Source organism: Procambarus clarkii, chromosome 48, assembly GCF_040958095.1.
Source record: "Procambarus clarkii isolate CNS0578487 chromosome 48, FALCON_Pclarkii_2.0, whole genome shotgun sequence".
Classification (NCBI taxonomy): Eukaryota; Metazoa; Arthropoda; class Malacostraca; order Decapoda; family Cambaridae; genus Procambarus; species Procambarus clarkii.
The window spans coordinates 33284213-33299659 of record NC_091197.1 but is presented as its reverse complement, the minus strand read 5'-3'; the positions used below and the strand labels follow the sequence as shown (position 1 = coordinate 33299659).

The 15447-nt window shown below is 41.3% G+C and overlaps 1 protein-coding gene across 3 annotated transcripts in view; it reads left to right on the top strand.

The window, feature by feature from the left end:
* Sms (spermine synthase) overlaps positions 1 to 15447 on the top strand; it is a 107004-nt gene that overhangs the window by 24675 nt on the left and 66882 nt on the right. For all 3 annotated transcript variants that reach the window (XM_069302687.1, XM_069302686.1, XM_069302688.1), the window contains exons 3-4: positions 8411 to 8478; positions 8899 to 9051. In XM_069302687.1, the coding sequence (XP_069158788.1) occupies positions 8411 to 8478; positions 8899 to 9051 (221 nt within the window). The remainder of the gene's footprint in view (positions 1 to 8410; positions 8479 to 8898; positions 9052 to 15447) is intronic.

Here is a 15447-nt window from a genome sequence, read left to right as displayed (position 1 = left end):
GTCAGGATGATGATTCGCCTCTCCTTCAGCGCCGGCTTCAACTTGCGATTGATGCCGTGTCATCTTGGGCCACCGATCATGGCTTCAAGTTCTCTACTTCTAAGACTTGTGCCATGACTTTTACGCGGAAACGGGTCGTTCTTCGTCCCTCTTTGTCACTTTATGGTCATCCCCTTGAGTACAAAGATTCCGCGAAGCTTTTGGGGTTATTCCTTGACACTCGTTTGTCTTGGTCTCCCCATATCTCTTACCTCCGTGTTGAGTGCTCTAAGGCCCTTACCCTCCTTCGGGTCTTGTTCCATACAGTACTTCTTGGGGGGCAGATAGGCGCACTCTCCTTGCTTTACATTCCTTTCTCGTCCTGTCTAAGCTCGATTATGGTTGCCCTGCTTACTCGTCTGCTTCTCCTTCTACTCTTCGCCGTCTTGATGCTTTGCACCATACTGGGTTGCGCCTCGGTTCTGGTGCCTTTCGTTCGACTCCCGTCCTTAGCTTGTATGTTGACACTGGCTTCCTGTCTCTCCAAGACCGCCGTGATCGCTACTGTCTTCGCTATCTTGCGTGGTCCTTACAACATCCTTCCTCTCGCCTCTGTCGTGCTTTAACTTTTACCTCTCCTGTGGTTCCTGTTCCACTTCACCACCTCCCTCTTTCTGTCCGGTTATCTCGCCTACAGGACTCTCTTTCCATTCGTATTTCTAATGTTTCTCCTCGTGTTGTTCCTTCTTTGCCCCCGTGGAGAGTCCCTCTTCCGCGGTTTTGTACATCCTTGACCCGTATCACTAAAGCTTTTACCCCTCCTACGGTTCTAAAACGCCTTTTCCTTGAGCACTTTTCTTCTCACTCCCGCTCTGTTTCTGTCTTCACCGATGGGTCTGAGTCTGCGGACGGTGTTGGCTACTCTGTTGTTTTTCCTGATCGCACTTATGTGTCGCTTACCTCCGGAGACTAGCATCTTTACAGCGGAGCTTTATGCTATTCTCTATGCTCTTCGTCTCCTGCTTTCTCGTTGTCAGTCTTCCTTTGTAGTTGTTGTTGACTCTCGTAGTGCCCTAATGGCTCTCGGGTCCTTTAATCCGGTTCATCCAGTAGTTGTCGAGATCCAGCATTGGCTGTTTCTTGTTCACAGTAAATTTAAGTCGGTTGAGTTTTGTTGGGTTCCCAGCCATATTGGTGTGTCTTTAAATGAGCGTGCGGATGCTGCCGCCAAGGAAGCTGTCCGCTCTTGTCCCATCTCTCGTAAAGGTATTCTGTATTCCGACTTTTACCCGGTTATCCATTCCTCCGTCCTTACCCGTTGGCAGGCTTCTTGGTTGTCTGTTACTGGTAACAAACTACGTACTCTTAAATGTTGTGTTTCCTCGTGGCCTTCCTCCTTCCACCGTAACCGGCGGTGGGAAACAGCCCTGGCGAGGTTGCGTATTGGCCATACTCGCTTAACCCATGGTCACTTGATGGAGCGCCGCCCTGCTCCTTATTGTCCTAGTTGCATTGTCCCTCTTACGGTCGTGCATGTCCTACTTGAATGTCCTGACTTCCAGGACGAGCGTGTGTCTTGCTTTCCGACCGCCCCTCGCGGTCACCTGTCCCTCAATAGAATTCTTGGTGACTCGGATACTTTTGATATCGTTCGCCTTATGCGTTTTTGTTCTCTTATTGGCATCCTTGGTGATATTTAGCGCCCTCTGATTATTTTGCGCATTTGATGGTGCTACATAGCCTCCCGGTTTGGTGCCTTTTGATAATTACTTACTTGTTTAATATTTTTAAGTTTTTACATAATTCAAATATTTTTCGCTACCAGGCCCAATATGTGCAGTCTAAGGGTTAATAAAGAACTAGAAAAGTATAAAAAAGAAATTAAAAGACATGCGCATCTTGTAAAAAAAGAGACGATCAAGGAAGTGTGTTTGGAAGTCAAAACCAGAAATGACCAACAAGAAGCAGAAATTTGGCAAGCAATTAGGAAAGAACTGGTAACCAACAGTAAACTAGTACAAAACACTGCAGACAGAAGTAAGTCCGTAATAATTTTTAGATGTTTAGAGAAGGAAATTTCGTCTAGGGTTGATCGAGCAGCAGAAGAGATAAAAATCATAGAGAAAATACTGTAGTAGGTTTAGGAGAAGGCCTAAACTCAAAGGAAAATATCAGTAATTTTAGAAGAATAGGAAAATATGAGAAAGACCCTTAAGGGTGATGTTTAACGGTGTGAAACATATCATGGAAGTGCTTAGAAATGCCAGGAAATTGCAGAGTGATGAGGATGGCAAACTTTGGTCAATAAGACAAGACTCAAAGGAAGACAGAAAAGCTGAAAATGAACCTCATTGAAGCAAAATGTCTAAATGGGAATACAAATGAGGACAAATTATTTTTCTACAAAGTGTCAAGGACTGGAAAACTTACGAAATTTTACATAAAAATAAGGTGACAAAATCATTACCCCCCCCCCCTTCCACTAAAGAACAAAGGGAACAAGGGAACATGTTCCTGAAAATTGTATATACCAACATAGATGGAGTTAGATAAAAAACATTGGAGTTGCAATATATAATTCAGCTTAAGGTCCCAGATATTGTTGCATTATCAGACGAAACTTGTAGGAAATATTTTAAATGAAGTCATATTCCCAAGGGGCTACTCGGTTTGGAGACGTGACAGGAAAACCAGGAAGGGGAGAGGAGTGGCTGTGCTGGTGAAAGAACACTTGAAGGTAAGAGAGTTAATACTTAACACTTTCGCGAAACGGCGTATGAAAAAAAACTTTTCCCAACTGAAATGAGCGTTTCGGTGATCGAGCGGCAACATTTAAAAGTGTATACTCTTGTGACTGTCCTGACGTTAATTTTCGATGTACGTATTTCATTTTTGTACCGATGTGTTCGTAATAGAATATTCTAGAAGAACATAAGTATAAAATATCACCAAAACATAAGTTAGATCAGCACCAAATAAAAAACTACGTCGACCACTAGCCGTGAGCGCCAGACAGCAACGAAATGTTTCTACTATTTTTTGGGTTGTCAACTCCACACTTGTCCTACAGGGTTAATTTTGGTATCACTGAAATCGCAATAAAATTCTCTACACGGACATATGCATATAAATATAGAATCAATGTCGCAACTGACCCATAAGAGTGTGGGAAGTGGCCGAAGTGTTAACCGCGGCGGCATATCGGCGAAACCCGCATTGAAAAGTGTGTATTCAATTCACTGTCCTGACATTATTTTTCGATGTACATATTTCAGTTTTGTACCAATGTGTTCGCAATAGAATGTTCTAGAAGAACATAAGTATAAAACGTCACATAAGGATGCGTTCGACCGGCAACAAATATAAAAACTCCGTCGATCATACTCGTCGTGTCAATAATACAATTGTTTTACCACGATGATTCACTGCCATGCCATTCTCCCAAATAAGCTCTTCGGCTATTAGAGAAAACGTAAATTTCATGGCGAACATTTCTAAGCTATCCACAAGTAGATCGGGTCGAAATTGGAATTTATACAAATATTTATTCTCGTGACGCCTGCCAGTGTCACCCTTGCGGAACCCGAACAAAACTTAGTGATGCACTCGTGCGCCACTGAGTGGCGAAAGTGTTGAAAAATCCTCAAAGTTGACTTAATGGCATTGAAGGTCTGGAGTCAGGATGATAAACTGATAATCGTAAATGTCTACAGCCCACCAGCAAGCAACACATGGTCATGAGAGAAATTATAGTACAAGCAGATAGATAAATCACGACTGTTGATACTGAGGGACTTCAACTTTAAAGCAATAGACTGGGAGGCCTATGAAGCAAGAATGGAGGACTTTTGAACATGCAGATTTGTAAACTTCATTCTGCAGACATTCTTGTATCAACACATCGAGCAGGCCACAAGAATGAGGGAAGGTGATGTACTGTCAGTAATGGATCTAATATTCACCAGGAAAGAAGAGATATTTGGCATGAAGTACTTTCCACCCTTGGGAAAGAGTGATCATGGCCTGTTAGACATTAAATATGCTTTAAGATATCATCTAGAAGAAAATGGAGACATTGAAACACTGATAAGCTCGATTTTAAGAGAGGACACTATGGGGAACTTCAAACTTTTTTTAATGAGTATAATTGGACAGACTTGTTGCTGGGCAGGAAAGTAAATGAGATGGATGCCAAATTTTTCAAAATATACGATGAAGACACACAAACATTTATACCTAAACAGAGATGCAGGGCCAGAAAAAAGGATTGGTTCAACAGAAATTGCGGGAGGGCCAGAGACCAAAAAGACAAAAATGGAATCAATATAGGAAGAGGCCAAACCCTCAAACATATCGGCGATACAAAGATGCAAAAAAACAACTACACAGCAGTGAGGAGAGAGGCAGAGAGAAATTAAAAAAAAAGGTATAGCAAACAAATGTAAAACAGAACCAGGTCTATTCAACAAATTCATAAACAACAAATTGCAGGTAAAGGATAAAATCCAGAGGTTGAAAATGGGAAACACATTCACTGAAAATGAAAAGGAAATGTGTGAAACATTAAACGAAAAGTTCCAAAGTGTGTGTGTGTACAAAATGAAATCTTCAGGGAACCAGACACAATAAGAATTCCAGAAAACAACATAGAGCACATAGAGGTGTCTAGAGACGAAGGGGAAAATATGCTCTAGGAGCTAAATAAGAACAAAGATGTTGGCCCAGATGGAGTTTCACCATAGGTTCTGAGGGAATGTGCACCTGAGCTCAGCATTCCACTTCACCGGATTTTTCAGGCATACCCGTGTACAAGAGTTGTAGCAGACGTGTGGAAAAAGACCAACATAGTTTCAATCTACAAAAGTGGCGGCAGGGAAGACCCCCAGCCCCCCTCCCCCTTCAATTGTAGACCTGTATCGTCGACACGTGTAATAGTCAAAATATTGGAAAAAATAATCAAGATTAAATGGGTAGAACACCTGGAGACAAACGATATAATATCAGACCGTCAGTATGGTTTTCGGTCTGGAAGATCCCGTGTAAAAAATTTGCTCGGTTTCTACGATCAAGCCACAGATTTTACAGGAAAGAGATGATTGGGTTGACTGCATCTATCTGGACATAAAAAAAGGCTTTCAACAGAGTTCCACATAAGAGGTTGTTCTGGAAACTGGAACACATTGGAGGGATGACAGGTAAGCTGCTAACATGGATGAAAAACTTTGACTGATAGAAAAATGAGGGCAGTAATAAGAGGAAGTGTATCGGACTGGAGAAATGTCACAAGCGGAGTACCACTGGGTTCAGTTCTTGCACCGGTAATGTTCATTGTCTACATGAACGCTCTACGAGATGGAATTCAGAATTATATGAACATGTTTGCTGATGATGCTAAGATAATAGGGAAGATAAGTAACTTCGATGATTGTCGTACCCTTCAAGAAGACCTGGACTGAATAAATATATGGAGCACCACTTGGCAAATGAAATTTAATGTAAATATTGTAAATACCATGTTATGGAATGTGGAATAGGAGAACATAGACCCAACACAACCTATAAATTATGTGAGGAATCTTTAAAGAAGTCTGATAAAGAAAGAGATCTAGGGGTTATCTTGAGATGATTTCGGGGCTTTAGTGTCCCCGCGACCCGGTCCTTGACCAGGCCTCCACCCCCAGGAAGCAGCCTGTGACAGCTGACTAACACCCAGGTACCTATTTTACTGCTAGGTAGCAGGAGCATAGGGTGAAAGAAACTTTGCCCATTGTTTCTCGCTGGCGCCCGGGATCGAACCCGGGACCACAGGATCACAAGTCCAGCGTGCTGTCCGCTCGGCCGACCGGCTCCAAACCGGGGTGGTTCTAGATAGAAAACTATCACCTGAGGATCACATTAAGAACATTGTGTATGGGCCTATGCTACACTTTCTAACTTCAGAATTGCTTTTAAATACATGGATGGCGAAATATTAAAGAAATTGTTCACGACTTTTGTTAGACTTAAGCTGGAATATGCAGCAGCTGTATGGTGCCCATATCTAAAGTAGCACATCAACAAACTGAAAAAGGTACAAAGACATGCCACTAAGTGGCTCCCAGAACTGAAGGACAAGAGCTACAAGGAGAGGTTAGAGGCATTAAATATGCCAAAACTAGAAGACAGAAAAGAGGTGATATGATCACTACGTACACAATAGTAACAGGAATTGATAAAATTGATAGGGAAGATTTCCTGAGACCCGGAACTTCAAGAACAAGAGGTCATAGATTTTAACTAAACACAGATGCCGAAGAAATATAAAAAAATTCACTTTTGTAAACAGAGTGGTAAACATTTGGAACAAGTTAGGTGAGAAGGTGATGGAGGGCAAAACCGTCAGTAATTTCAGTGTTATATGACAGTGCTGGGAAGATGGGACACCACAAGTGTAGTTCACATCCTGTAATTACACTTAGGTAATTACACACACACACACTGTATGTCACTCATTCTTAATTCCCATCAATTAAGTTTATATATCTGGAAAAGGAATGTCCAGTGACAAGAGTGCATAAAAAAAAATGTTGATTGAGTCAACTAAATGGGTGATTGCTTTTAGACAAGATATCATTCGTTTGTGAATTATTTCTTCAAGTGTGGCTGTGGACATGAGGCCGGGTAGGAGATTGCAATGAGTGTGAGGATGGACACCCAAGATAAGTCTTAAAACATTTCCTCTATTCACAATTAAACTTACCAAGGTCAGTATTGTGTAGGTTCCATACTTATCAAGCATACAAGCTGTAATATTGTTAAATAACTTGACCAGGTATCAAGATTACCAAATTCACTAATGATGACATTTGTTCTGACCTTCAGGTCTCTGATAGCATCAGAACAATTGGCAAGTGCACCCTTTAATGATGTACAGTAATATGCCCAAGATGTTTTTCAGAATATTTTACTGGAATATCTCTGCCTCATCACTTTAGATTAGGATCTTGACAAGACGAGTCCCTTGAATTAGAAGCAACCACAGCACATTAGGTTGTATTCTGCATAGTATCTTTCTCACATTCCTATAAACTTTTCCATAGCCTCTTTGGTTAGTGCAAGTAGAACTACATCATCTGCATCTGTCTTATTATGTGACAGCCGACTCGACTTTCTTAATGATGGATCAAGATAGCAAATTAAATTAGACGAAAAATTGTACCTTGTTTGACCTCATTTTCTGTAGAGACCCTTGTGGTTTCCTGAAGCTATACATTGAGGTGGTTTCCATCTAGCGGATCTCATACGAGTAGCCTCGGCTATTCCAATATGAGAGTTTTTCCTGGGCTTTCCCTCTGTGACTGATGGCTCATATTATTATGTGAGGATGTATAAACTGTGGAGATAGTGACGACAAAATAATGTCGAGAATAATTAGTGTTGATATTGAGATTCGACAGAAAATTGTGAGGAGGTAGAATCTAGAAGTAATCTGCTTCCTCCTCTATGTAGTGAAATTTTCTAGGGAAACCGGCAAGTTCAAATGAAACGTAGAGAGAGGCTGGACCAATCACTGTCTTGGAAGATGGTGACGTCACACCTAGGGAGCCGCCTGCTGGTGGGAAAATCATCACTTCAATGAATCTGGTGTAAAGCTATTGTCAGTACTTCGATATACTGTACATTGAAAGTGTACTATGCACAAGAACTGACTGTGAAACTTGAAGGGGGCATACTGTTCACCAAAGCATGTGAACAAAGTATACAGCAGGTGGTTCAGTACCAAAGTGAGCGGTATTGGGTATGCTTTGCACCAAGACATGCAGACCGAATGTGAAGCAAACGTGGGCGGGACACATTTTTGCTCCAATGGGCATATTATTCATAAAAAAAAACACAAGATACCCTTGGTGCACTATGTGGCAGAAAGCAATTGGTATGCACCAGATTATGTAACACACAGCATACTGAAGCATGAGATTCGGGCTCTAATCAGGGGGACCCATTCATGTTATGTGGAGTATATCATGCTTAAAATCACAGCCAATTGCAAAGCAATAAAATTGTAACGCTAAAATACTGATGGAGTGTCACTCAAGCCAGTGATTATTTAACAGGCTGTTTTAATTTAGAAAACAGTACTATACTGTAATTTAGATTATAAGTAAATGGTCTTTATGAATCAAATTTTTGTATTGTATTTGGATTATACATTGTGGGTTCCTTGTGCATTCTGGGCACCACATAGTTGATACCTGGTTGATGGGGTTTTGGGAGTTCTTCTATTCCCCAAGTCTGGCGTGGCTTATAATATGTAACTCGGTGGAATATCATGCGATCTATAAGCTTGCTTGTTTTAAACAAGTACAGGTCTCTCTTCCCTAGCGTAAACTATTTTTCTTAACCATTTCATTAAAATTCTCTCCTAATTAGAATTACTCTGATTTTTTTTTAGTGGAGAGAAAAACTCTGCTGCAGGATCTGTTGCCACTTATTGAGCCTTTCACAGGACCATTAACTGAGGTAAGTTTCTTTGACCTATTTTGCAATTGAAATCATAGTGTACAGTGTTGTGAAACATTTGATTTGCCTTTGCTATATTTTATATTATAACATGCTAATTATTTTCTCTGGCCAATATTTTTGGGCTTTTGTGTTGCTGTTTTTTTGAGAATTTGATTTACAGAGAATTGTGATACATGTTAAGTTATTTACATTTATTTATGTTACTTATGTTTTTATGTTATGTTACGTTATGTTAATTTAATCTATTTTCCATCCACTTGGACTAGTTGGTAAAGTGACGGCCTCACTCCTTTACAGGTGGACATTGAGTTCCCGATGGCTCTAGTGGTTGCGAACCGTTCCTATCCACTATCCTATCTATCCCAGCCACTGTTCTGTCCTCGTATCCTTTCCTTACTTTCTGTATTTATATTACAGACATCACTTTGTGAAGTGCCAGGTGGCAGTTACATGGCACTCTACTGCTCTGACACCATGACTCTCTCGGTCAAGCTCTACTTCAATGGTCTGGTCACATGTACTGTTGACTATTATACAGATGAAGTCAATGAACACAAGATTGTGAATGATGTAAGTATTTTGATACATTGGTCCCTCTATATAATGTCATATATTTCAAAGTGGTGTGTTATGCAATTATATTTGATATATAATTGATATTAAAGTAATAAACTGTGACAGTACAGAATTGATTTGTTATAAGTAATAGGCTTTTGTCGCCTACAAACATTTCATTGTGGAAGTGTGAAGGGTTCTCTTTCCTCCATGGAGAAATCTTTTATTTAGCTACACTCGCACTGTGTTGCTTTCCATCTTCTCTACACTGAAGTTTTTTCCCCCCTCATAATTTCCTATATTTTCCTAACATGTGCCTTTTGTATTTTTCCCCATTTCCTCTCTTCTAATTTCTAAATGCATGTTCACTTCAACCTTTCCTCATTTTAATACATTAACCCTTAAACTGCGCAATGCGCCTGCAGCCTCACGTCTGGTTTGCGCAACACGCCTCTGGGTATTTGTATTTTTCATGTTCCATTCAAAACTCCCGCGGCTACATGGGGTTCACATCAGCTTCCTCAGGGCTCTTGTAAACAGAGCCATCTTTAAAAAAAATCGTGGTCCACATTCTTGGGTGTGGGAGCCTCAGTAGTGAGTGAGCAACCAAGGCTGACGCTCGCAGCATGAGCGCACAGCACTGCTGTTCAGCATGTGACCACAGCATCGCCTAATAATGTCAAAATATATATATAACTTGTATTATTTAGCCATGATAGTGTTATATTAGAGCCTGAGTGTGATAATGACTGGGTACAATGTTCAAATATCAGTGATTCAATGCTGTTCACGATGTTCACAGCGCTAGCCACAGCACCACAGCATTATTTCGTCCATATAGGAATCTTCAAATGATTTCTTAGGTTCCTTTTCAAAATAAATGTGTGGTCAATTATTCATTTACAGGAATTAGTGACCAGGATTGTGATAATAGCAGGATTGTGGTTATAATTAGCGTTGTGCGTAGTATTGTGGAAGGAGGAATTTTGGTGAGGGAGGGAGGGAGAGAATTGAGGTAGCCTCATTGTGTGTGTGTGGCTGCCACTCTTGTTTTGCTCACCATACTAGCTTAGTGGTTCGCTATGGGCAACACATATGTACATGTGTATATACAGTGTGTATATAGTGTAATAACAGCAACAGGAGAATGTTGTGAGGAGCTATTTTGGTGAGGGAGGTTACGTAGTAATCGTAGTGTTGTCTGCTGTCTGCTGTGTGATTTTTCATGCAGTGTATGGTGGCCACTGTACTGTTTGGACACAATACCGGCTTACTTGCATAGTTCTGGTAAATAAAACATGTAGATAGGAATATATAACATGTGTAATTAGTGTAATAAGAACAATAACAGAATGGTGGGAGGAGCAATGTTGGCAAGTAAGATGTTGGAGTGAGGGAGACTGGCTGGGTGTGGCTGCTCACACTCGAGGTGTTCTGAGTGTGTTGATGGTGAATGTATATAGTGTGTGACAGTGTATAGTGTGTAAATAGATTGTATATATACATAAATTAGCATAATACATAGTAAATATGTGCAACATATGTGTACACAAGTGTCATGCACGTAACACAGTGTCTTCGGACAGTACGGATGTTTTACTGCCATAATATAATGTACGTGTTCATTATACATAGGATTAGCACGTAAAAACAAATAAAATGTATTTGGAACTGTGCGCAAAAAATGAACAAAAATATATTCGCGGCAACTCGCGCGCCCCACCCCAGGCGCCCTACTGGGCCTGGCAGCGTACGTCATGGGCGAATGGGGAATGATGACGTCACGTGCCAACTTACGGACCCCATAGCAGCCAAAGTAAGTACAAGTTCAATTTTTTTTTACATACCCATACTGAGGGAAGGGTTTTTGACACTTTAAAAAATCAAAAGAATTTTTTCCAGAGAACTTATTTCCTGAGCACTGTGGGGGTGTCATATTTGGAGGCAACGCAGTTAAGGGGTTAAGGTGTGTACTAATAGTAAGCACCTCAGGACTCTAACACATGTTTGTATATTACATATTGACAGTTGGACATACTTGGTATAGTGAAACCGGCTAGAATGAACCAGTGGGCATACTTAGTGGTACAGTGAAGCCCAGCTAGAATGAACCAGTCTCCATTGAGTTTGCTGTTGGTTCAAAGTGTCATAATGATTTGCTACAATGAGAGATGTTGAGATTTATTCTTGCAAGCTGTTATCGTGCTAGGCCCTGGAAGATGCTGGCGGTAATAGCCAATAGTCAGGTGGAAGACGGCCAACTTGCTCGTGACGAACTTTCCCCATAAGTGAAATGAATTAAAAGGCGAATATCTACATGTGTTAACACTCCTACTTAGGTACTGTCAGCCCCAAAGATATCAGTATATAGGCAAGACAGCATCTCTTTCAAGGCATCTGATAATGTACAAACAATAAGACTCCATCAAGGAACATATAGTTTCTACACACAACCAAATCATCACCAGAGATATGCTAGTCAAAAACATTAAAATAATCAACAGATGCAACAACAATAGAGGATTAGACATGGGCCAAGCACTACATATCAAACAATCTCGGCAGATTATTAACAGCCAGCTAACACTGGTATATTCTACCATCCTCACAACTAAAGGCAGAATATCCAGCACACACCACCCCTGCCAAAATAAGAATAAAAAAACGTATTTGCCCATGCGACACCTTGCTTCACTCCATCCTTCTTGGTTATATATATTGTTCCAGCTAATGTTTGTCCACTCCTTCCCTGCTTTTGAACAATGCTCAACAAAATGCATCTCTTAACATCAGGTCATATCAAACTGTAAAATAAACTTTTGAGTTAGTTTTTTTGACTTCTCAGCTAAAGAAGACATTGCAGGGGAAGGGAAACAAAGAAAGGGAATGCATATGATAAGCTAACCAAATGAACCCAATGGTAATGAATTAAAGACAGTTAAAATTAAACCATTCTCGGGTGCGATAAATCACTAACTCCTGACTAATATCAACAGCCCAGGAATACATGGTAGCTTAAACTGAAAGCTAGCTAACAAAGAGGGACCATTAAACAAAACGATTAAGTAACTAAGGTAATTTGAACATTCCTGATAATTTTGCTTGAAAGGATTGAATCAATCTTGTACCTTCAATTGCAAGTGTTAAGTATTATTTCAATGAACAATAAGGGCTGACTCGACTCAATTTCTCGCTATGGGAAAGTTGCTAAAGGCCATACACTTTGCTGCAACCCAATTTATGGCATGATTGTCCAAGCTAACATAAAGAGTGCCTTCAACTCCTGCCCAGTTCTTATTGCATATTTGTTGCACACTGTGTCTTATCAAGCTCTTTTTCCAGTCTGGTCTCTGTAAATATATTGACACTGCTTGCAGGGGACAACATAAACACATCCCGCAGGTGAGCAAGGAGACTTCTTGATTAGGGTCAAAGTTGCCGTGTTACTCTTCTTAAAAGCAACATTTATATTTAAGTTTTTAATGTAGACATTTCTCCCATATGTAAGTACAGTACTACATAACTGCCACAAGTAAGAGTATTGTTACTTCTGGATGTTAAGTAATACTGTATTTTTGTGGGAGTTACGTTGTACTGTACTGTGCTCTTAGTTGAGAGTTGTGAAGTACTGTACTCTTACTTGTGGGAGCTACTGGGTACTGTACTCTTACTTGTGGGAGCTACTGGGTACTGTACTCTTACTTGTGGGAGCTACTGGGTACTGTACTCTTACTTGTGGGAGCTACTGGGTACTGTACTCTTACTTGTGGGAGCTACTGGGTACTGTACTCTTACTTGTGGGAGCTACTGGGTACTGTACTCTTACTTGTGGGAGTTACTGGGTACTGTACTCTTACTTGTGGGAGCTACTGGGTACTGTACTCTTACTTGTGGGAGTTACTGGGTACTGTACTCTTACTTGTGGGAGCTACTGGGTACTGTACTCTTACTTGTGGGAGTTACTGGGTACTGTACTCTTACTTGTGGGAGCTACTGGGTACTGTACTCTTACTTGTGGGAGCTACTGGGTACTGTACTTTTACTTGTGGGAGCTACTGGGTACTGTACTCTTACTTGTGGGAGCTACTGGGTACTGTACTCTTACTTGTGGGAGCTACTGGGTACTGTACTCTTACTTGTGGGAGTTACTGGGTACTGTACTCTTACTTGTGGGAGCTACTGGGTACTGTACTCTTACTTGTGGGAGCTACTGGGTACTGTACTCTTACTTGTGGGAGTTACTGGGTACTGTACTCTTACTTGTGGGAGTTACTGGGTACTGTACTCTTACTTGTGGGAGCTACTGGGTACTGTACTCTTACTTGTGGGAGTTACTGGGTACTGTACTCTTACTTGTGGGAGTTACTGGGTACTGTACTCTTACTTGTGGGAGCTACTGGGTACTGTACTCTTACTTGTGGGAGCTACTGGGTACTGTACTCTTACTTGTGGGAGTTACTGGGTACTGTACTCTTACTTGTGGGAGCTACTGGGTACTGTACTCTTACTTGTGGGAGCTACTGGGTACTGTACTCTTATTTGTGGGAGCTACTGGGTACTGTACTCTTACTTGTGGGAGCTACTGGGTATTGTACTCTTACTTGTGGGAGCTACTGGGTACTGTACTCTTACTTGTGGGAGCTACTGGGTACTGTACTCTTACTTGTGGGAGTTACTGGGTACTGTACTCTTACTTGTGGGAGCTACTGGGTACTGTACTCTTACTTGTGGGAGCTACTGGGTACTGTACTCTTACTTGTGGGAGTTACTGGGTACTGTACTCTTACTTGTGGGAGCTACTGGGTACTGTACTCTTACTTGTGGGAGCTACTGGGTACTGTACTCTTACTTGTGGGAGTTACTGGGTACTGTACTCTTGTGGGAGTTACTGGGTACTGTACTCTTACTTGTGGGAGCTACTGGGTACTGTACTCTTACTTGTGGGAGCTACTGGGTACTGTACTCTTACTTGTGGGAGCTACTGGGTACTGTACTCTTACTTGTGGGAGCTACTGGGTACTGTACTCTTACTTGTGGGAGCTACTGGGTACTGTACTCTTACTTGTGGGAGTTACTGGGTACTGTACTCTTGTGGGAGTTACTGGGTACTGTACTCTTACTTGTGGGAGCTACTGGGTACTGTACTCTTACTTGTGGGAGCTACTGGGTACTGTACTCTTACTTATGGGAGCTACTGGGTACTGTACTCTTACTTGTGGGAGCTACTGGGTACTGTACTCTTACTTATGGGAGCTACTTGGTACTACAATGTAGTGATGTACTCATACTAATACTTCTTTACCTTATTATGCCGTCTTGACTTCAGACTGTAAGTGCCAGTCTTTCTGCATGTTGTTTTGTTGTTAATTATTGCTACTGTACTACTTGTAAATGTTTATGTAATGGGGCACTTCAATACAGATAATTACAATGCCTTGATGCCCAAAAGCATCATTTGCAATGTACCTGAATGGTTAAAAGAGTTAACATTTATACTGTGGTTATCTATTAAATGGATCTCTTGGTTCTGAACCCTTCTGGCTTGTGTGATTTTCATTTTTATTAGCACTTTGGTATGTATTATTGTATTGGAACCCCTCAGTGGCTCCCCTTGAGCTATTGGTTGAAATTTATTAGTCACTCAATATTTGGGCCTCGAAACCCCTTGAAAGCAATGGGAGCAGAATCTTTGTTTCTCCGAGACATAGGGAAACATAGGGGCCGTGACACCCTATACCAAAGTGAACTGCACAAGCTTTAAACATCTTGTTTAAAAATGGGCATTTCTACAAAGCCTGATTATCTGGTCAATGTAGGTATTTGCTGGATCTCTGGACTTCATTATATAATTACTTTTGTCACGGACAGGAAGCCTGTGTGTAAATTACTTAAGTACTCGCCTAGTTTTGCTTGCGGGGGGTTGAACTTTGGTCCTAAACTAAATGTAATTACCTAAGTGAAGTTATAGGATGAGTTACGCTTGTGGTGTCCCATTAGTTAGGCTAGCTCGTGGTTAGGCCCCTTCTAACCACTCCGCATATTCTGCTTCAACCCAGGTCGCACTCCAAACCTATGTCAGGTTAGGTTATGGTCTGTAGGTTTCGTTGCTTTAGTCTGTAACCTGGGACTGGTCCTTTCCCCCAGTTCGGTTGAGATGATCTGCCTGCTCACCTGCTCTAACAAGGTGGTCTTTTATAGACTTGCCTCGCCTCCAGGTGGTTGTGGGAGGGCTTTGTGGGAATTTAACCCAGGAGGGATGTTCACTGTACGTTTCCCTCATCCATGTTCATACTTCCTGGAGTTTTATCTTAAGCTGTGCTGCAAGGCCGGGGAAGAAAAGGGTTGGGAGGGTCCATCTCTTGTCTTCACTTGTTGTGTTCTAGGTCTGAGTAGCTCCGCCCTTGTTTTTTC